Source organism: Solanum tuberosum, unplaced genomic scaffold (assembly GCF_000226075.1).
Source record: "Solanum tuberosum cultivar DM 1-3 516 R44 unplaced genomic scaffold, SolTub_3.0 scf00187, whole genome shotgun sequence".
NCBI classification, from domain to species: Eukaryota; Viridiplantae; Streptophyta; class Magnoliopsida; order Solanales; family Solanaceae; genus Solanum; species Solanum tuberosum.
This window is the reverse complement of record NW_006239111.1, coordinates 345,580-369,517: the sequence shown is the minus strand read 5'-3', so window position 1 is coordinate 369,517 and position 23,938 is coordinate 345,580. Positions and strand designations below refer to the sequence as shown.

Sequence of the window (23,938 nt, the reverse complement as noted above, 5' to 3'; positions counted from 1 at the left end):
CCACGATGTTAAATAAGGCGCTTCTTGGGAGGCAACCCAAGTTTTAGTTATTTTTTAATAACGTTTGCTAAATGTGTAGGATAAAATCCTCATTTCTAACATAATGACAATTTAGCGAGTTGTCTGACCTTTCGGCGCACCGCCAAACCATTCTTCGAGCTCGACTTAGCTAGCCTTTTTTGTTCAACTGGCAGACACACTTTCTCTGGAAATTTCGGCGAGCGGTAGGAACCTTTGGCACACTGCAGAACCAGTCGGTGAGCCCGACTGAGCTCACCTTTTTGCTCAATATGGCAGACTACCTTTCTAGAAAGTTTGGTGAGATCATGCCAACTTCGCGATTCGCCGAATGGTTCGGTGTGCCTGACACCTCCTCGCAGACTGGGCGTGAAGTGAATAGTCCTCCTACTTTAATCTTTTCATTCAACTATCCCTACTTGCTTGTCTTGTTAGCTACATTCATTATATTTGCATTTAGGACTATGTTAGGTTTTGTTTGGTGGGGTGGTACCTTCACACCTACCCTCTTAGGTTCGATTTATCATGTTTTGGATGCCTATCTTTGTTACAGATGGTTTTTAATATGCATGTTCTCTTGCATATTTGAGTATCGTTTGCGATCAATATCAATGACTTGAATAGTGCTCTTGATTGAACGATATGTTTGTGCAATTCCAATGAGGCAAATTTGAGTTGCATAAGTCATGTGTGAACTCCCAGCATCTCATTGTGACTGGCCAATTGTTGAAATGAATCTTGTGATGACCGTTGCACGCGAGCTAAATTTGTAGAATCTTGATTGATAATTGTGTTGAATACCATGTGTGGTGAGATCGTCTTGAAATATGTGTTTGGTAATGCCTAGAACTTGCCCCGTTGGTCCAATCGACTAATGTAGGCGAATGATAGAGATGATCTTAGGCAAAAAATTTGGAGAGTGAACTAAATCGCTATTATACCTCTTTGTGACCACCTTGTGAGAATGTGAACCTAGTTTGGCACTATTTGAGCCTAACCTTTTCTTTGGATGAAACATGAATACATTTTACTATTTTTTCCATCACCTAAAACCTTCATGAGCATTGGTCCATTTGAATAGCCAACTATGAGGGAAGTTAACAAGTTTGTGAAAAATTTGCCCTTGATGCATTGTGTTGAAAAAGATGGAACACCTCCATATATATAAAAAAAAATGAGATAAGAGAAGCAAAAGAAGAAAAAGAATGTTGCAATAAAGTTTGTGCAATGGATAAAAGAAATGGGGTATCCTATGATTCATGTTTAAAAGAACATAGAGTGGATTGTGAAAATCAAAAAGAGTGAAAGAAAAGGAGAAAAAGTGAAATGCAGGCCATGCTTCATGAAGGTAGAAGTCACTAAGCCAAATTTATCATACCTTTAACCTCAGCCCCGTTACAAGATTTGAAAGACCTTTGTGATCTTGATTGAGCTTAATGTCATGTTGATTGGAAATTACGGGCAAGCCTGCGGGTAGAATCATGCATGTATTTATCTTTGAGAGTGTGAGAGTTGCTTTTGATTCCTTAATTCAGACATTATGATGACCTTTGTGTGAGCATGGAATCATTCTTGATGTGAGGGCATTCGAATACTTTTGTTGATCTAGAATTTGCATTTGAAGCAATCATTATGAGCTTGATTTCTATTTGATGATGGCTAGTCATAGTTTGAAACTTGTAGTGCACAAGTGAACATTGCATGGGTAGATTAACCTCGTGTACATTCATGTTGAGTCTTGAGTAGCACTATTTGTAGACATCTATATTGAACCGATTGATCTTGTGTTTTACTTGAGGACAAGCAAAAGTTTAAGTTGGGGTGTTGATGAGTCGGGGATTTCGACTCATTTAGATCCCCGACTCATTTAGGGCTTAATATTTAGAGTTTTAGTGTCCTAAATGCCTATTTTATGCTCTAAACTAATGTTAAAATGCTACTTTGTAGCAATGAAGGCAAAGGAGCAAGGCAAGGACAATACCGAGCAAAAAGGAGCAAAAAAGCTGAAAGAGTTGAAGTAAAGCAAGGCTGGTGCTCACCGAAGCCACCTGGTGATTGGTCGATTGCTCTTCAGCTCGCCAAAAGTTCCATCAGGCCAGCCCATGGACAAGACCAATTTGGCAATAAAAAGGGTTATTCGGTGAAGCGTCGACTGGATCAGCTGTGGAGACTTAGCCCGCCTAAAGTTACAGAGTAATTGGTAAAAAGGAAAGTCAAAAAGGCGAGAAGAAGGAGCACTTGGCGCATCGCCAAACAGGTCGGCAAACCCAACCTAAATAGCCTAGAGTTACAGTAAAGAAAGGGTAAAAAGTCAAGCCAAGAAAGCGATGAAGGGAGCATTTGGCGCATCGCCAACCAGGTCGGCGAAGCACGACTTATTTCGCCGAGTGGTTCCGAAGCTTAAAATGTGGGAACGTATAATTGCAATTTTCAAAAGAAGAAAAAGGAGTTCTCGAGTTTTTAAGAGTTTCCACATTGTCCAGTTCTAGATTTTTGATCCCTAACATTGTTCTTTAACTTTTTGAGTAGAGATTTAGGGTTTATTTTGATTTTGAATTCAATTTGAGCATTTTGAAGACTTGTGGATTGTTGCCCAAGTTGATGGAAAACATATTTGGTAACTATTTCTTGCTCTTTATTATGTGTGGCTTAAACCCCCATTCTTAGGGGTGTGATTATGTGATTGAATGCTTCAATTAACTTATGGGTATTAGTATTTACTGGTTTTATTGTTGATTTGAAGTGGGTTCAATTAGGTGAGTTTTAATTGATAAATTATAGTAGAAAATGCAATTCTAGTTTAGCATTCTAAGCTTTCTTGAGAAAGAGGTTTTAGAGTTAAAACTATTAATTGATGATTGTAGGGATTGGGTTATTGTGGACTTAGCTTGAGAAAGTGGGTCTAAATTCAATCCTACTAATCTAGCTTGAAAAAGTGGATTAATTGAGGTATTGGGTTGTTAATATATTTTATGCTTGTCGAGGTTCGAGAGAACTCCCTTAATATGCGATAGTTGATTGAGAAATGGCTATTGCACTTAAATCCTAGACTACCCACTAAGATTCAACGATTTCTAGTAAATAATAATCACTCATTTAGTAAAATTGGCATTCAATTGATCACACTTGCAAGGATCCCTTTCTACTTGATTATTCCCGCTTGTTCGTAGTTGTCAATTGTTCAATCTAATTCTCCCAATTGACATTAATTGTCAACCCCTTGACATTTATTTTAATTGTTTCAAAAATGTCTAGTTCTACAAACGATTAGAACACTATTTCACTTCGTAATCGAATTCTTTACTTTATCACTCCATGTGGGATCGACCCCAACTCTTAGTTTGGTTTATACTTGATTGCGACCGCCTACACTTAGAATCAGATGAAGTGTAGTTGAGCGTTATCGAGGATACTGATAAGTAGTTACAGACTTTTCAGTCAATTTCAATTGTGAATGAATTTTTTGTGGTATTCCCTGACAATTTTCTAGGAATTCCCCGAGAAAGGGAAATAAATTTCGCTATAGACTTACTTCCTGATACACAACCTATATCATTTTTTCCCTATAGAATGACACCTGCAAAGATAAGAGAATTAAAAGAAAAATAGAATGACTTGCTCGATAACACTTTATTAGGCCAAGTACAACCACATGGGGTGCTCTAGTGCTCTTTGTTCCAAAGAAAGATGGCTCCTTACGGATTTTTATGGACTACAGACAACTAAATAAAGTCACCATTACAAATAAATATCCTCTTCCACACATTGATGACTAGTAAAAAGTGCCAAATGTTTTTCCAAGGTCGACTGCAGTCTGGTTACCATCAGCTAGAAGTCACGGAAGTTGATATCCCAAAAACAACCTTTAGGACAAGTTATGCCATTCTGAATTCCTTGTCATGTCCTTCGGGATTACAAATACCCCAGCATCCTTTATGGATCTTATGAATCGGGTATTCAAACCATTCTTGGATGAATTTGTGTTGTGTTTATTGATGACATTTTGATAAATTCACGGTCGGAAGCTCAGCATGCAGACCACTTGCGAGTTGTATTGCAGACTCTCCAAGATTGCATATTATATGCTAAATTCTCTAAATCTAATTTTCGGCTAACTTCAATACCTTTCCTTGTTTATGTTATTACCAGTGATGGTATCAAGGTTGATAGACAAAATATTTAAGCAGTGATGACTTGACCGAGGCCCTTGACTCCAACAGAAGTTCATAGCTTTTATGCTTGACAGGGTATTATCGAAGGTTTGTGGAGGGATTCTCTTTTATCTCTGCACCACTGACAAAGTTTACACCTAAGGCAACTACGTTTAAGTGGACCGAGGCATGCGAACAGGGCTTTAAGGAACTAAATAAAAGGCTTACCACAACACATGGCCTAACTCTTACAGATTGAAATGAAGGTTATGTTGTTTATTGTGATGCCTACAGAATTGGCCTAAGCTGTGTTCTTATGCAGCATGGTAATGTTATCGCATACGCCTTTAGAAAGTTGCTGAAACATAAGTAGAATTACCCTACTAATGATCTTCAGCTGGTCGTAGTTGTCTTTGCCCTAAAATTTTGGCGGCATTATCTATACGAGGTTCATATTGATATTTTCACCCACCACCAGTGCCTTTAATATTTACTTAAGAACTGAGAGTTGAACCTAAGACAAAGGAAATGACTAGAATTGTTAAACGACTACAAACTTAACATTTTATATCATCCCTATAAAGAAAATGTTGTTGATGATGCGCTCAGCTAAAACTCCATGGATAGTCTAAGTCACGTTGAAGCTGATAAGGATGTGATTACACAAAACCTATGCCAACTAGCTAATTTGCAAATGCACTTACCGATAACTAGGACTCTACAGACACGGCTTCATAGACACTCTAGGACTCATGAACTCTGTGCTTTGATACCAAGTTTGTCACGCCCCGAGCCTACACCCTGGACGTAACTGGCACTCGAGAACTATTGATGGCCCCAACCTGTGAGACCCCGTGTTTCTTTCGCATAATAGGCATAGTATTGCATGAGTGTATGAGGTTTATACAACTTGGTGTATCACATCAGGAGAATTATTTTTCAAAGAGGTGGTAAAAATGAAAGAATTAGACTAACATTATGGGTCAAGGATGTCCTTAAACAAGTCCGAGTTAAAAGAATGTCTATTCTAACACCCCGCTCATTCGAAACGTTTAAGTTAACCGGTACCTTTGGGGATAAGATAAAGAGTATCGTATATGCTAATAAGGATGTTTTATAAGGTGATGTAGTCGCCCAATGATCGTAAGTTAAATTTTGAAGTCAAGCAAGTTGGGAAATAAAAGTTGACCAAAGGTTAGAGTAAGTTTCTTTGATAAACATTCTGAAATTTGGGTTAAATGTCTCGGAGCTTTACTCCAAATATATAAAGCTTTAGCAGAATCTCAATATATGAAATCGAAGGTCTACGAGTCTACTTTCCAACGCACTAAGCCATTTGTCCATACGACTTCAGAATTGAGAGATATTCAGATTTTGGTGAGACTGCACAAGCAGGCACGTGAAGGTGGGGCCCCTAGCTCCTATGTCGGCTTAGCTTTATAAGATCTGATTTCTCCTTCGTTTTATCTCATTTTTTTCGACCAAAATAAGAATAAAACTGTCCTAAATCCTCTCTAAAGTTCCCCTATCATCCAAGCAAAGATATACAAGATTTCAACGTGGTTTCACCCTCGGAACGTTCATAGAGATTGTGTTACTTCTTTCTTCCTTGTTGGTTGTGATTTGAAGGATTCTTCTTGGTGAAGGAGTCTCGTTTTTTGTGTGGTGATGTTGCTGTTTAGAGGTAATTATTCTCATCCTTCATTTTATTGAGTGAGTCCAAGTTATAGCTATGCTATATAAGCAAGAACACGAATAGACGGCTGGAAAAATTGTATTTGGATAGTTACGTGATGTTGGTCTGTTTTGAAGTATTTTTCTGATATTGTTGTTGCTGGAATTTTTGGAAATTCTTTGTATGTGTGTGGTTCTTGTTGATATGATTCTGGAAGAGAAGAAGAAGAAGTATAGATGGGTATTTAATTGTAAGATAAATTAGTATAACATTGGTTCTATTATTGCATTGCAATTTTCAAATTGTTTCTTTTTGGTTCAACGTCTTATGTTTAAGGAGACTGTTTGTTATTGACAAGACATGTTAAAGTACTGCAAGCTCCATCAAGTTTAAGTTAAGGTTTTGCCTTTTAAACTCTTATTGCTTATAAAGAGAAAGACATGACTCCAAATGTAATTATTGGACAAACGTATAGGATGATGATGGGAAGCGGTGAGTTCAAGTTATTATGGTTATATTGAATAATTATAGGACTATATTACATATTATTTTTTTGGCTTTAATGGTTTGAAGACTAGTGGTTGGGATTTGGTTGAGGTTATTTTGGGGTTTGAAAAGATTGGTGTGGCGAAACTCCGAGTTTTTATTATTGTGCAGGCATACTTTATTTGGTTTTTGTTGACTATTGCGTAGGCCTCCACTTGTTAATAGCTGCTGCAAAAATGTATGTTATGTCGTTAATTTGGGGTTCTAATTTGGAGAAGAAAAGGTAATAAAGCATACATTTAAAATGGTCTGGCGAGTTAATCACTCTGCTAGTGAGCTCTAAATTGCTACCTGATGTGCTAATATTCTTCCTATAATGGTTGTGTGACATGATTTTCTGTAGACTACATACTGTAAGGAAGAGGCACAATCCATATTGATACAACAAGACCCAGAATTGAGGTATGTTAAGGCAAAGCATTGTACTTCCTTTGAGCACGAATTTTTGTATCCTAAATCATCAAATATTGCTTTACTACTCTACTACTAGAAAGACCTTTTGTGAAAGGTATTGATATTGCAGCTGGCGTATTTTTGTCACTCCATTATGTTGTTATTCCACTCGTTCGGTTAGATAGGGTATTTGGAATCTTTATGTCGTTTTGTTGATTCTCTTGACTATAGGTTCATGTGAACAAATTCTTATTCTTCTTTAGGTGTAGTAAGTTAAAAAGATTAGGATGAACAATATGAATTTGAAATCAGTCATCCTTCCTCGCTAATTTATATTTTAAAATCTTTATAATAAAATGTCGACCTCCAAAACTCTTAAATGTAAATCGTATGTTTAAACTACTAAAGTACGAGTTTTTCTAAAATACTTCCTTTTACAAACTACTAAGGAAACATATATAGATACTAAGTGAATAACTTTAAGCTCTTTACGAACATCCTCAAGTTTAAGTTGCCTTTCTAAATCCAAGTTAAGTGTCCTAGTTTAATCTACAAGTATATGAGGTTCTACGAGACATTTACATGTGAATACGAAAGTTATTATGAGATTATGAGGACAAGAGTACCAACGAGCCAAGATTGGCAACATGATTCAGGTAACAAATTCATTACAAATACCATGACATTACATGCTATGCATTCTACTTCTGAGCTATAATCAGAAGGTATGGGGCCTATTGCCTATATTTATACGTATGAGACACAGATGGCCACAAGTTGGCGAATATGATCCCGGCTCGCTACCGGAAGGCACCACCATTGCTAGCACTTGGTTGGGTATGACATGCATTTGCATCTATATATATATATATTCACAACATACGATTATACGAGCATACCATGCATATTTAAATAGTAGGGGGGTAAATGTCAGCCATGGAGATTATTTGAGTTTTAGTTTCAGCTGGTATCTCTATTACCCTTTTACTGTAAATATTTGTAACTCTACTTTCCGCTTTACATAACCAGTACATTTTTATTCGTACTGACGTCCCTTTGCCTAGGGACGCTGCTTTTGGTTTCGTGCGAGCAGGTACAGACATTGACTCAAGACAACCCACCCGTTAGGATTCAGGTTCAGCTGTGAGTTAGTAAGCTCCATCTTATCCTGGGGCTATCAGAGGATGTTTACTTTTGTTGTACAGTTTGGGTATAGTCGGGGCCTTGTCCCGACAGTGCCTATGTCACTCATAAAGGCTATTGTGGACATAGTATTCTGGGTTTCTTTCTGCAACTTCCAGTTTCTAGCCACATAGGCTTGGCATGTATAAATATATTTGTATGTGTGTATGTCCTCAATTCTGGCCTCATCGGCCAGCTAGTACTTTGTTTTTTTTTTTTGGCTTTTCTACCTTTGTCTATATGAGTTGTTATTCAAGTTATGACCCTAATGGTCCGGGATAAATATTTTTTAGATGTTATGTTGCTCAACCTTCTAGTCCCACAGTGGAGTCAATTGGTATGTTTCAGTGGCTAACTCGATTGCATAAGGTATCTAGTGCCAGCCACGCCTTTCCTGGTTAGGGGCGTGACACGAACCCTTGGCCTGACTCAATACTCAGCGGACGACTTACTCAACAATATATGAACTCTAAAGTAGAGATTTAACTCAATGTCTCAAAATAGATACCCAGAATATTTTAAATAAAATATTCATTACCCAAAAGAGGCAACTCAAGTCTTAAACATTAACACTAGGAATGAAAAGACTCCTCAACTACTATTGTCTATTGTGAAGCCTCTAATAACTATGATGGAAGTCGGGACAAGACCCACGACATCCTAAAAACACTGAAAGATATAAATGGAATCCTCTAGAAGCAAGAAGGCTCACCAAAGTTAACTCAAACTGCAAGTGGTATCAACGAAGCGCCTGTTGATGACCCTGGTTACTTGTATCTGCATCATCAAAGATGCAGGCCAAATGGTGTCAGTACATGGAATGTACGAGCATGCAAAAGGAACTCTAAAGCACAGACATAAGCTTGAACTTGATAAAAAAGAAGAACATACTCACCTCATCTAACCTCAACTCAACTCAAGGATGCTCAATGATACTCAACTCAGTTCAATATAAAAGCAACAATAAAGATGCATTATAAAGAAAACTTTTAAAACAGTAGATAATAACTCAATGTATTTAAAAATACAATAATAATTCTTTAACTCTTATTTGGGAGATCCTCTAACCGACAACCATCACTATGAGTTATGTGATGATACAACGTCTCGCCCACGCTGCCAGAATTGTCCTATACCTTGCCGGAGTATAAGACATCCTCAACTAAGTGGATCCACTAAACTATGCTTAAAAATCAATAAGGAATCATCTAAAAGTATGACCATTTCTACCCACGTTGGTTTATAAGGACTTTGAGTTGTCTGAACTCGTCCCCATATCGGTGATCAATACTACTCCCAATAATATAACTCATGCTAATATGTTTAAAAACATTTTCAGATCCTCAAACTTTGAGATTATTACTCAAAGTTCTCTTAAAAGAGATAGTTCTCAAAAACTCTTCATGAAGTCATTTGGAAATCGAAGTTTCCCCTCATTTGAAATGTAAAGATATTTACTCTTGGGATTACTTAGTTCCCATATATTCATTTTTAAAAATGAAACTCAACTCTCCTCATCCTCATACTCAAGTACTCAAGTGTTAATACAAGTTTTAAAAGTTTGTAAAAGACTTCTCAAAAAGACTCGAAAGGCTCTGTCAAATTTGACTCTTAATCTTTTCTTGAATTTGAATTATGAATTCAAGAGTTACGATTCATGATATGAAGGATCTCGTGATGATTAAATGCAATTTAGATAGCTAGAATTAAGAAAGGAATGAATTCTTGACTCAAAAGAACAAGTACTGAACGAAAACGATGAAGAAAGTTGATTGATGCTTTGTGGCGTAGTGGTGGCGCGCCGCACTAGGGCTCCCCTTACTGGGGCTGGTTTCTGGCGCGGTGTTGGTTCCCCACATCAGCCCTGCTGGCACATCGGGGGCGCGGTGCCCCAACCTATTTCCAGAACATCCCGACGAATTTTTCTTCTCGATTTTTTGCCCTAATTCACCTAAAATCGAATGGTTTCTTCCATACTATCTTAGATTCGAATACCTAACATAAGTACACGAAAATCTACTCAAAGCAACCCTCAAAATCATAACATTCATCTCAAGAACTCATCAAAAACCCATCATTTACGATTCAAGAACGGATCTTCAAGAAACTCATCAAGAACTTCAATACATGGATTGTCATGGATGAAATTAACTCAAGAACTCATGATTGGCGTGAGGATGAACGAACCCATAACTATGAAAGCTTACATACCTCGTTAGGATCGAATCCTTGGAGAAATCCCTCGACAATTGCAAGAAAATCTTGAACGCTTGAATCGTTTCTCCATTTTTTTCTTCTTGAACTTCTCTCTAAAACCCTATGTGCATTTTAGAATTGTGAAAACTGATCTATGTCAGTTTAGACCCTTATTTGGGTGAAAAAACGCTTAAAACTAATGAGGTAAGGAAAAGCCAAAATACCCCTCTTTAATTCGGGTGAACTTTTCTTAATCGAACAGGCTGAACTCAAACGGGCATATCTCCCTCATCCAAACTCAGAATTTAGCAAACTCGGTGGTGTTGGAAAGAGGACTCATAGTTCTTTCATTTGATACCTTCTTGGCCACCTAACTCATCATGTACTGAAAGTTATGATCGTTTGAAGTTGACCAAAAACTCGCAATTGAAGACTAACTTGCACAGATCTCAAATTAGCTCTTTTCAATTCAGTTCTTCTAAAATTAGTTCTTTCTAAGACCGAGGTCTTACATATGAAAAGCATCATACTCAACATTATAAATAATTAAACTACATAATTATATCAACATAAAATAAAATATAAGAAATGCAAAATATTGTATGAGGGAAGGGAAAAAGAAAGAAACATTAAAGATAAAGATATTCTGATTCTTTGTATATATCACATTAGTTAAGTGTATATTTAGTTCCTCTTATAGCTAGTTAGTTTCCTTAATTATAGTCTTGTATTGATTGTATATAAATCATTGATATCAATGAAATAAGGTAGGGGATTAAACTTTTTCATGGAATCAGATTTCTAGGGGAAAACCTTCCGCTTCCTCTTTAAAACCATTTGCCCCTCTCCCTCTCTCTTCTTCTTCTCTTCTCTATCATCATGTCGGAATCAAAATCGTCCTTCCACCCTGCTTTTTCTGTATCCAACATCAAGAACCATATTCCCATAGTTCTTGAGATGGAGAACATCCAGTATTCCACATGGGCGGAACTATTTAAGATTCATGCACGATCCCATCGAGTTCTTGACCATATTATTCCTTCGGCAAAGGGAAGGGAGAAAATGCCAAAAACTGAGGAGGAGAAAGAACTTTGGTCGACTCTTGATGCTACTGTTCTATAGTGGATCTATGCCACTATATCTCATGATCTTCTACATACGATTCTTGAGCCCAACACCACGGCAATGGAGGCTTGGAATAGATTGCGTGACATATTCCAACATAATAAACACTCTCGTGCCGTCACCCTTGAGTACGATTTCACTCATGTGAACATGGAAGATTTTCCAAGTGTCTCTGCCTATTGTCAGCACCTCAAATCTTTGTCGGACCAATTCAAGAATGTCGGCTCTCCCGTCAACAACAATAGACTAGTTCTTCAACTAGTCTCTGGCCTCACCGAACCCTACAAAGGTGTGGCCACTCTCATTCGCCAACGTGATCTTTTACCCCAATTTTATCAGGCCCGTTCGATGCTCACTCTTGAAGAGTCCGGCCTTGCTAAGAAGGCGGCACATAGCTCCTCATCAGCTATGGTTGCTCATGAGTCAACTGGCTCGCATGATATTGTTAATCATTCCTCTTCACACCGCAATACTAATGGTAGGAAAAGGAACCAATACCGCAACAATAATCGCAACAACAATGGTGGTCGTGGAGGCAGCAAGGGTGGTAGCGGCGGTGGGGGGTAATGCTAGATGTGGTCGTCAGATGGGGGGCGGCAACAGCCGCGGTGGCGGACAGCAGCCAGCAAGTCAGCATCCACCACTCAATTCTCCATGAGTTGGAGGTCAGTCGTGGCCTTGGATGGCACCTTGGGCTCCCTGGGCTATACCTCGTTGTCCATATCCATCAAACTCATGGACAAGGCGCAATTATGGACAGCAGCCGAGAAAGCAGCCTGGTATACTTGGGCCCAGACCGCAGTAGGCCTACACGGCAGGTCCATCTCCAACCGACATTGAAGCTGCAATGCATACTCTTGGAATCACTCCTCCGGATGCAAATTGGTACAGGGATACCGGTGCCACTTCTCATATGACATCCGCACAAGGTAACCTAACGTCTTATTTTAATATGAGCAATAAACGTGGTATAATAGTAGGAAATGGTCAATCAATTCCAATTCATGGTTATGGTCACGCTAAATTATCTTCGCCGTGTCCTCCCTTACAATTAAACAATATCCTTCATGCCCCTCACCTTGTTAAAAAATTGGTGTCAGTTAGAAAAATTACAACTGATAACTCTGTCTCTATTGAATTTGATCCGTGTGGGTTTTCTGTGAAGGATTTTCGAACGGGGAGACCGGTAATGAGGTGTGACAGTCAGGGCAAGATGTATCCCATCACTACTCCAACCACTTCTCTATCTACTTTTGCTGCTTTGGCACCATCCCTTTGGCATGATCGTCTGGGTCACCCGGGAACACCTATTTTGAACTCTCTTAGGAAGAATAAATTGATTGAATGCAATCAAATTAAAGACACTCGTATTTGTCATTCTTGCCCTCTTGGAAAACATGTTAAGTTGCCCTTTTATCCTTCAAATTCTCGCACTATTATGCCATTTGATATTATCCATAGTGATCTTTGGACGTCCCCTGTTTTGAGTTCATCGGGTCATCAATATTATGTCTTGTTTGTGGATGATTATTCAAAAAAATTGTGGACTTTTCCTTTATCGCACAAATCACAAACGTTTTCCACATTTTTTAGTTTCAAGATATTTATTCGAACCCAATTTGAGCGGGACATAAAGAATATACAATGTGATAATGGCACGGAATTTGATAATGGCCTTTTTTGGGATTTTCGTAAAGCAAATGGTCTTTCGTTTTGTCTTTCATGCCCTCATACATCCGCTCAAAATGGGACAGCTGAAAGACAAATTCGTACGATCAACAACATTGTTCGTACCTTATTAGCCTATGCTTCCCTTCCTTTTGGCATCATGCGTTGCAAATGGCGACTTACCTTCTCAATATCCTTCCCCATAAGCTATTAAATTATCAATCTCCTCTTCGCATCCTTTATAAAAAAGATCTGTCTTGTTCTCATCTTCGGGTGTTTGGGTGTTTATGTTATCCTCTTATTCCCTCTACAACCATAAACAAACTCCAACCCCGGTCAACTCCTTGTTTTTTTTTGGGGTATCCGTCAAATCAGTGTGGGTATAAATGCTTTGATTTGTCATCTAGAAAAATCATCACTAGCCGTCATGTAATATTTGATGAGACACAATTTCCCTATGCAAAGTCTCATACTCCTCAAACTCACACTTATAGGTTTCTAGACGATGGGCCATCTCTCTACCTGGTCCATCATTTCACTACCTCTCCTAACCCACAAGTTGCACATGTTTATAACGCACCCGCACCCACCTCACCTAGCCTAGCGATTAGTTCCGATGTGCCCAGCATGCAGCACGGCCTTCCCCAGTCGACCATTGACCTTCCCCAGTCGACTACATCGAGCCCATCTACTCCTTCCATTCTCCCATCCAACTCTCTTCCTCGCCCCACTCCAATTTCTCCCTCACGTCTGCCCACAGGTCCAATTACTAGGAGTTAACATGGGATTTCAAAGCCTAAGAAGTCTTTCAACCTTCTTACATTAGCGTCTAAATCACCCCTCCCTCGTAACCCTGTGTCTGCTCTTCGTGACCTGAATTGGAAATTGGTTATGGATAATGAATATAATGCTCTTATTGAAAATAAGACGTGGGAGTGGTTCCCCATCCTCCAAATGTTAATGTAATTAGGTCTACGTGGATTTTTGCTCATAAAGAAAGATCTGATGGTTCATTAGAGAGGCATAAAGCCCGTCTTGTAGGTGATGGTAAAACTTAATAGGTTGGCATGGATTGTGGTGAGACGTTTAGTCCGGTCGTCAAACCGGCGACTATTCGCACGGTTCTCAGTTTGGCTCTCTCTAAGGCTTGGCAGATTCATCAGCTTAACATAAAAAAAATGTCTTCTTACATGGGAAACTCAAGGAGACTATTTACATGTATCAACCTTTGAGGTACCAGGATCCTGCTCGCCCTAATCATGTGTGTTTGCTGAAGAAATCTCTTTATGGGCTCAAACAGGCTCCAAGGGCTTGGTATAAGAAGTTTGCTGACTATGTCCGTACTCTTGGGTTTTCTCAAAGACTTCGGATCATTCGTTGTTCATTTATCGTCGAGGTACTTCTATGGCTTATCTTTTACTGTATGTCGTTGATATCATTTTGACTACTTCCTCGGATAGGCTCCGTCAGTCAATCATTTCCTTTCTTAGCTCGAAATTTGCTATGAAATACTTGGGCAATTTGAGCTATTTTTTGGGCATTGCAGTCACTCGTCATAAAGGTGGTTTATTTTTATCACAAAAGAAAAATGCTACTGAGATCGTTGAACGAGCTGGCATGTCATCATGCAAAGCATCTCCCACTCCGGTTGATACAAAACCGAAGCTCGGTACTACTACGAGCAAACCGTTTTCAGGATCCATCCCTTTTATAGGAGTCTTTGCTGGAGCACTTCAGTACCTTACGTTCACAAGACCCGATATTACGTATGTAGTGCAGCAGGTATGCTTATTCATGCATGACCCGAGGGAGGAACACATGCACGCACTTAAGCGCATTTTGCGCTACATACAGGGTACTATGGACTTTGGTCTTCACCTATTTTCTTCATCCACATCCACTCTTATTTCATACACTGATGCTGATTGGGGTGGATGCCCAGACACAGGACGTTCAACGTCGGGTTACTGTGTCTTTCTGGGTGATAACTTGATCTCTTAGTCCGCTAAACGTTAGGCTACTTTATCCCGTTCTAGTGCAGAGGCTGAATATCGAGGGGTTGCCAATGTGGTTTCTGAGTCATGTTGGTTGCGAAATTTTCTTTTGGAACTTCATTGTCCAATCCAACAGGCTACATTGGTGTATTGTGACAATGTGAGTGCCATATATCTTGCTGGTAATCTTGTTCAGCATCAACGCACTAAGCATATTGAAATGGATATACATTTTGTACGAGAAAAGGTGGCTCGCGGCCAAGTTCGAGTGTTACATGTCCCCTCGCGTTATCAGATTGCAGACATATTCATCAAGGTTCTTCCGTTGGTGTTATTTGAGGATTTTCGGGACAGTCTTAGCATTCGGCGACCTCCCGCTTCGACTGAGGGGGCATGTTAGAATATATGATAAAGATATTCTAGATATTCTGATTTATTAGAATATATGATAAAGATATTCTAGATATTCTGATTTATTAGAATATATGATAAAGATATTCTAGATATTCTGATTTATTAGAATATATGATAAAGATATTCTAGATATTCTGATTTATTAGAATATATGATAAAGATATTCTAGATATTCTGATTTATTAGAATATATGATAAAGATATTCTAGATATTCTGATTTATTAGAATATATGATAAAGATATTCTGATTCTTTGTATATATTACATTAGTTAAGTGTATATTTAGTTCCTCTTATAGCTAGTTAGTTTCCTTAATTATAGTCTTGTATTGATTGTATATAAACCATTGATATCAATGAAATAAGGTAGGGGATTAAACTCTTTCAAAAACATCTTAAAATATTGGTTGGTTGACGAAAAAAGAAAAAGAATAATTAAAGTGAACCTTGCACGATTTAATAGGAAAGCAAGCTTCTTTGCTGCATAAAAAGGATAGTAATGAAGATTGTACAGACTTCCAGGGGTCTAGCTGTAATTTAAGGAATAATTTCACATCCTAATGAGCACGTTAAAATTTCTTTATCCAAGTAATAGATTTTGATATGAACTCTTTATATTTCACTTAAAGAACATCGGGCAAGCAGGTGTTCAATATTAAAGGACCATTATATTACAGCTTGACAATAATCGACCCTAAAGCTATTTCAGCCTTTGTTAACATCAACACCACAGTCCAACACAATTTAGCTAGAATAAATCACATATTAAAAACTGTAAAACTATAATTAAACTGAAAACTTACTTATCATATTCCACATCATTGTTGGTGGAATCAGATCGTTTTACAAGTATCTTTTTGTGTCTATCTATCTGAAATGAGATTTGAGAAAATTAGAGTAACATTATCATCAAAAACAAAGAAATAATATACTAACATTTGAGAGGATTAACCTTTCAAGTTTCAAGTATTTAGCAATACACTTTAAAGTAGAAATTATCTCTTGATTAATATTCTAGGAAGAAGGGAATGTCATACAAAATGGCCTTTACATGACAAAAAAAATTGTGGTAAGCAAAAGAAGATTTTTTTTATGCAATTAGAAGTAATTATATCTAGTTATAGTGTTGTTGTATCATTCTTTCACATTATCTATTGAGCAACTCTTTTATTTTGCTATTCATCACAATCCAAATATTCATTTGCTATATGCCTATTTTGTTCTGCAATAGTTGACATCACATATCTAACATTATTTAATCTCCTAAAGAGAGAGAGAGAGAGCACAATCAGTCTTCAAGATGTTTCACTGACTCATGATGCCGTGCATGTAAGTTGCATTTTGAATTTAAAACTTCACAATCAAAATCAAAATGGAATTATTAGTGAGTAAGTGAGTGAGACAATTCTATGACATGTTAGCCATGTTTGTTAATTAAGTCGATAAATAAGTTATGTCATTGTACTAATTTTGACAAGATAAATACTCCCTCTGTCCTTAATTACTTGTCAACTTTTGAATTGACACACCTATTAAGAAAATAATTAATGACATAGTGAGTTTACCATTTTACCCCTATTAATTATGAAGTGGATGAAAAGTATTACATTTTTCAAAGTAATTAATCATTTAATTGAGGGTATATGTAACACCCCAAAAAAATTTTGAGCTAAGACTTGAACCATCCTTCGTTGTGAGTAGGATTTTACCGAGGAATTAAAATTTCTTAAGTGTTAAGTTCACTAGAGGTAGCACCTTGAGTTCGAAAAAGAACTAAATTAGAAATAGCAAAATCGGATATTTTGCAAGTTAAGCTAAGTATGTGTTTTGGGTCGACTTCAAACGATCATAACTCCTAGATCAGGATGAGTTAGGTATTCTATCAGATACCGTAGGAAAGATCTTTGCATTATCTTTACAACGCCACCGACTTTACTCAGTTTCGAAATTGTATGAGGGAGTTAGGTCCATTCGAAATTGGGTTGTCTAGATAAAGAAGTCAAAACCGAATTTTGAGGGTATTTTGGTATTTTCCTTACCCAATCGGATTTAATTCATTTTTAGTATTATTTTAGGGGTCTAATTTGACTAGGTTCAGTTTTATAATCCTAGTTTATGCCTAGGGTTTTAGTTGAGAGTTCCAGAAGAGAAAAGAGGAGAAAAGAGAAAGGATCGAAGCGTTCGTCGAAATTCTTGAGAGTTGTTGCAGGTTGTCGCCATGGGTTTGATCCCTAAGAGGTATGTAAGCTTCCATAGTGTTGGGTTAGTTCACCCACACGCCAATCATGTTATTTTCAGCGAAATTTCATTCTTGAAGTTGAAAGATTAGAATTCTTGACGAGTTCTTGATAGGTGTTCTTAAAGGTCACTCTAAATCTTATTGTGTTGGGGTTTTGAAGATTTCTTGAGATGAAATTTAGTAATTTGAGTGTTGTTTTCAGTATATTAGAGTGTACTTATGTTAAGTAATAGAATCCAAGTGATTGGGGAAGAAACCGTTCGATTCTAGGATAGTTAGGGTGAGAAAACGAGCAAGGAAAATTCTTCGGATTTTCTAGGTTGGCGCCTGGCGCGATGCGCCAGCCAGAGTGCACCAAACCCTCCTCTGAAGTTTAGGGGCTGGCGCCCCGCACCACCCACAGCGCTAGGGATGCCTGCCCCATCCAGTTTGTCGTCGGTTGCCCCGTTTGAGTTCGTTTAAAGTGCACCTTCACTTCTTTTCGATTCTAACTACTCTAAACTACTTCTAAACACCTAGAAATCATTCATAACATGAATCATAAACTTGAATTCATGATTCAAATTCAAGGTAGAGTTGAGAGTTAAGTTTTGAGAATTCTTACGAACATTCTAAGAAAGTCCCTTTGAGTCATTTTATGGAATCTTCTACAACTTCTAGAAACTTGTTTCAAGACTCGAATAAGTGAGCATGAGAGTGAGTAGAATTTATTCATGAGTCTACACTATCATCTATATCCTTTATATCATGAACCATAACTCTTGAATTCATAATTCACATTCAAGAGAGAGTTAAGAGTAGAGGTGAACCCTTTGAGATCAACTATTGATTTGAACTAAGTTTTGAGGAAATAAGTAAGAGAATGAGAAGAGTCATATACATGAGTTCCTTATTGATATTTTGACCCTTGAGTCGGTCGTTCATGCCCATAACTTCCGCATGAACTTATAAGTTGAGTACTTTTGAGAGGAGTAGTATCTTCAAGTTCTAAGTCTTGAGTTTTGAATTTCTAATCCCCTATGAGATTATAGTTCTAATCATGGGACTATTATGTTACCCATGAAGTCCTTGAGTTGAATTGTACATGCCCATAATTCCGCATGAACTCTATAAGTCGAACAATCTTGAGATGAGAAGTATCTTTGAGTACTTGAGTTAAGTAGTTCATGCTCATAATTCCGCATGAACCCTCTGAGTTGAGCATTCTTGAAATGAGTAGTATCATTGAAGTTCTTGAGTTCCAAATATTGATTTCTACCTTTGGTTATTGAAAACCTTGCATTGAGTTGTTCACGTCCATAATTCGTCATGAACAATATTTTAAGAAGTCTTTTTACAAATGTTTAAACTTTGTTTTAAGACTTAAGCTTTGAAGTTGAGTAAAGAGTAAGAGTAAATTTCATTTTCTTAAAATGATATATGGGAACTAAGTATTTCCAAGATTAAATGTTTTCACATTTAAGATGAGAGGAAACTGAGATTTCCAAAAGAGTTTTGAGTAAGAAATGGAACGTCGATTCCAAGAGAGCTTTTAAGCTAAGTTTTGAGTAATTATCTCAAACCAAAGAAAGAAGTTGTTTTAAAAACATATGAGCTAAGTATATTTTTGGGAGTAGTATTGAGCTCCGATATGGAGATGCGAGTTCATATTAACTCAAGTCTTCATAAACCATGTAACCATCATGGGTATTAATGGGTCATACTTTTTAGATGATCACATAAATTAACCTAGTGGATCCACTAAGTTAAGCGTTCTATATGACGGCAAAGTATAGGACAGTTCTGGCAACGTAGGAAAGACGTTGTATCACCACTTAGTCTCATAGTGGTAGTTGTCGATTAGAGAATCTCCCGCATAAACTATATTACTTTATTATATGAGTAAAGTTGAGTTTGTTATTGCATTTTCTTTAACGAACTGATTTGTTTTACTATTTTATAAAGTTTTCCATATATTACATGTGTATTGCTGCTTTATATTGAGTTGAGTATCCAGAGTTGAGTACCCAGATTCGAATATCATATCTTTGAATTGAGTATCTGATCTCTGAGTTGAGTATCTTATCCTTGAGTACTTCCAAGTTGAGTGAGTTTGAGTAGTTTTGAGTATCCTTGAGTATTCCTTGAGTTGAGTAAGCTTGAGAAGAGGTAAGTATGTTTCCTTTTTATCAAGTTTCAAGCTTATGTTTATGTTTTAGAATTCCTCTTACATGCTCGTACATTCCACGTACTGAGCCATTTGGCCTGCATCTTCTCATGATGCAGACTCAGGTATTCAGGGTCATCAACAGGAGCTTCGTTGATACATCCGAAAGTTTGAGTTAGCTATGGTGAGCCTCCTTGTTCCGGAGGATTTCATTTACTTTTGAATTTAGTCAGGATGTCGTGGGTCTTGTCCCGACTTCCATCTTTATCAGTTAGAGGCTTCATAGATAGTCAGAATAGTTGAGAAGTCTGTATCATTTATTTTCATAGATAGATAGTAGAGTTTCAGAAGTCTGTTCATTTAATTTGCTAAATGTTTTAAAGACTTAAGTTGCCTATTTTGGGGCGAGTTGAAAATATTATATTATTCTGAGTTTTATTTTGAGTTAAAGCTTTGTATTTAAGTTTCATGAATTTTTAGTCAGTTTTGAAGCTTTTGTATGCTTGAGTTAGTCTTCCGTTTGTAGCCGGCCAGGATGAGGGTTCGCTTGGGGACCAACAATGGTCTTCGAGTGCCGGCCACGTCCAGGGTGTAGACTCGGGTGATGTCATCTACCTAGCAAGAATTTGACTTGACAGAAACTTGAATCATAGAAGCGATAGTTTATCACATGACAAGATTTAAGCTCAATTATCATTCATACAATCTATGTATTATTTCATGAAAACTATTTGACAATGGTAATCACCTCTTCTATTTATATGTGCCAACTCAGGAAAAGAGGATCCCCGAAATATATAGTATAAATGAATCTAGAGAATTTTTTATTAAGAATCAAACACTCACTCTCAGGAAGATGTCAACATGCACAAATGTAGTATCATAAACTTGTCCATTATGTATTTCTCAGCTAGTTCATACATACTCATTTTAAGGTCAATAAAGACTTCTGGGGTACGACAAATGAAAAGGTGAAGACGAGATCCTTTTTAAGAGTATGTTTAGAAGTTGGGTAGTATTTTCACTCGAAAAGGTAACATGAGTTACGAGATCATGAGCAGTAGTAGTAAAAGGGCCCAGAGTTAGATGAAAGTATGCAGAGGTTTAGTAATCCTAGAAAGGGAGATAGTGATGAGGCAAGCTATGTTACTATAGTCATGCACCTAGTAAGTTATTAATGAAGAGTTTTCCCTTATGGGTAGACTAAGAAGTGACACTACAAAAAATTGCATAATTTATGGCGGTTAACTTGTGGGAGTTCTTAGAAATCCCACTTATAATTCATTTTGTGACATTTTCTTCTGACCCCCACTACATAAAAATTTTTGTGGTGGTTTTATTAAGGAGGTTAGAAAATCACCACAATTTAATATTATTTATGGCGATTATAGACTCCCAAAAATTTGTTAGATTCATTGCTTATTTATTTTATTTTATTTTTATCTTTTTTCAAATTATATAATACAATACATTTGATATTGAAAGTTAATTTCATCATATATATATATATACACACCCTTTTCCTTCTTCATTTTAACTTGATTGTAATTTTTTGATCCTCTATTTCTTTTATCTATTAAAATAATTTTTGAATATTTTTTTTACTTTGTAGATGTAATTTGACTTCAACATTTTATCTAATATGGTAATAGTTTACTTTGTATTATTTTGTGATTTTGGTTATCATAACACAAAATTTTAAATTTTATAATTATTATTATTATTATATATATAAAACTCAAATGTCAAATAAATAGTCATTTGCTTTTATATTTATTTTGTTTGATTTTTATAAGTTTATTTAAGCTTTTATAGTACTTGTTGATTTTTTAAGGTGAAACATTTTAATCAATAGTCATTACAAATTAATAAAAATTTAAAAATATATTTATTTTGTTTGATTTTCTTAACTTTATTTAAGCTTTTATAGTATTCGTTGATTTTTTAAGGTGAAACATTTTAATCAATAGTCATTACAAATTAATAAAAATTTAAAAATAAAAATTTGTTTTATGTAATAAAAAAATCTTTTTATCTTTTATTTTGACCAAACTCAACCAAATTTTAATACCTCTCCCTCCAAAATATTTAAAAAGCCTAAAAATATAATTAATTCCCCCCTAAAACCTTTCAAATCCAATCAAAATGAAATAACTACCCTCCTTCCCACCATTCCTACTAAAACATGCGCACACACATCCCATTTCATTTCATCTTAACTCATTTCTTTTTCCTAAATCCCTCTCCTCTGCTTTATCCCTTTGCCTCTCTCACTCTTCTTTACTTTATTTTTTATTTCATTTTTGTGTGTGTAAATTTGCTAATTACTTCTTATTTTTTATGTAGGCTATGCAAAGTGAAAGAAATGGTAAATAATTACTTGAGTATATTCTTTATTAGCTGAGTTTGATGATTCATATTAGAATTTTGAATTTATATTATTATTTAATTTATAGGCATTTTTTATTTTGCAATTTGTTAAATTTAATGTATCAATATTTTTACATATTGCAGGATTTGTTTAAATTCTCACCACATCGTAAAGTAATTCATACCCAATCTTTGATTGATTTATGGTAAGCCTCAATTTTGTTTTTGTTTAGTTAAAGATGATGTTATCATTTTATTCTTGATTGGATTTGACTATTACAAATTAAAGGATGATTTTACATATTAGATTGTGATCGATATCAATATAACTTATTCAATACGGAAAATTGTTGAAGTTATAATTATTTTTTGGTAAATTAAAACAAATAAGGTCAAAGAAGAAAGTCTAACTTGTAAATTATTAGAAGTGAGAAATATTCGAACCAACATGTTAAATAGAATGAACATCTTTACAGGATTTTGAAAAATATAAATTTAATTTGTGCTTACAAAGGAATAATCATGAAGTCATTAGTATTCACATTATTATTATTAGGATATAAGAGAGAACATCAAATACATAATCTTATAATTTTTTTGTCAAATCAAAACTTGAAATGAATTGATTTTTTTTATTCATGTACGAAGATATATGTATCAATATATGTTTATCTAATTATGTATAATGTTTTCATTTGTTTCAGATGCGGAGATTGAGCTAATTTCACTTTGGATAAAAATATTGGATGACAACAACTTAAATCACCAAATAAATGCATTCTATAGTAATTTTTTGATATTTATTTTGATGTAGATTTTAAAGGATTTAAAATTGTAAATGTTTGAAGTTGTTATAAAAAAGTTTCGATTATTTTTATTTGATATAATTTGAATTTGTGAAACTTATTAATACAAATTTGTTTAATGAAATTTGATTTGCTTTAAATGTGTTATTTAGAAAAATTATTCATTATTTTGAAGACTTGATGTAAATCAAATTCCACATTTATTGTTAAAATAATAATAATAATAATAATAATAAATCTGTAAGATTCCGCAAATCAAATTATATATTTAAAGAGTAATCTAATGTCATGACAAATTTAAATCCACACAAATTTAATTTTTAAAATATTGAGATCATACTGTGAAGGTTCTAAACTATCACAAATTGATACTAAAAAACCTCCACAAATTTAAAAGTCATTTTGCTGGGAGCGTCGTGGAGGTTTACTAAAACCGCTGCAAATATGCTCGTGGCAAGGGTAATTGTAGTGTTTTTAGAAACCACCACAATTTAATTTATGGGATCCCTAAACCGCCATAAATTGGTAAAATAACCCCCATAAATTGAGCATTTTTTTGTAGTGTGATGAGTTGTGAAGATTGCATTATAGAAGGTAGAGTGTGTTTTAGCTAGAAAGGAGTTTGCGATGAAGTGTCATTGTGTAGGTAATGACCAAGTGTAACTGTTGAATAGAAGAGTAGGAGTATTCATGAGGTGATGGATCTAAGCTAGGCTTATGATTTTGAGGGAGAGCCCTTAATATTTATAGAACTAATTAGGCATTGATGTATAGGGAATGAGTGAATAGTACTCAAGTTGTGAAGGGAACTGTGATAGTAAATTGTAAGAATGAATTCTAAGAGGTGAGGATTAACTACTTGTCATAAGGTCCTAGTGGACGAGTGTTTCTAAAATTGGCGTATAGTAGTGGTGAGTTTGTGTAGAAGGCGAGCAATCATATTAATATTCGGGTTTAGTAATGAACATTAAGCTTGAATTTGACATGAGTGTCATGATCAAAAGAATGGCAACAT

At 36.0% G+C, this 23,938-nt stretch overlaps 1 protein-coding gene across 1 annotated transcript; it reads left to right on the top strand.

The window, feature by feature from the left end:
- Positions 1-11,346: 11,346 nt before the first annotated feature.
- On the top strand, positions 11,347-11,853 carry LOC102581993 (uncharacterized). Its single transcript, XM_015312102.1, has one exon. The coding sequence runs from the start codon at positions 11,347-11,349 to the stop codon at positions 11,851-11,853; it is 507 nt and encodes a 168-aa protein (XP_015167588.1).
- The last annotated feature ends 12,085 nt before the right edge of the window (positions 11,854-23,938 follow it).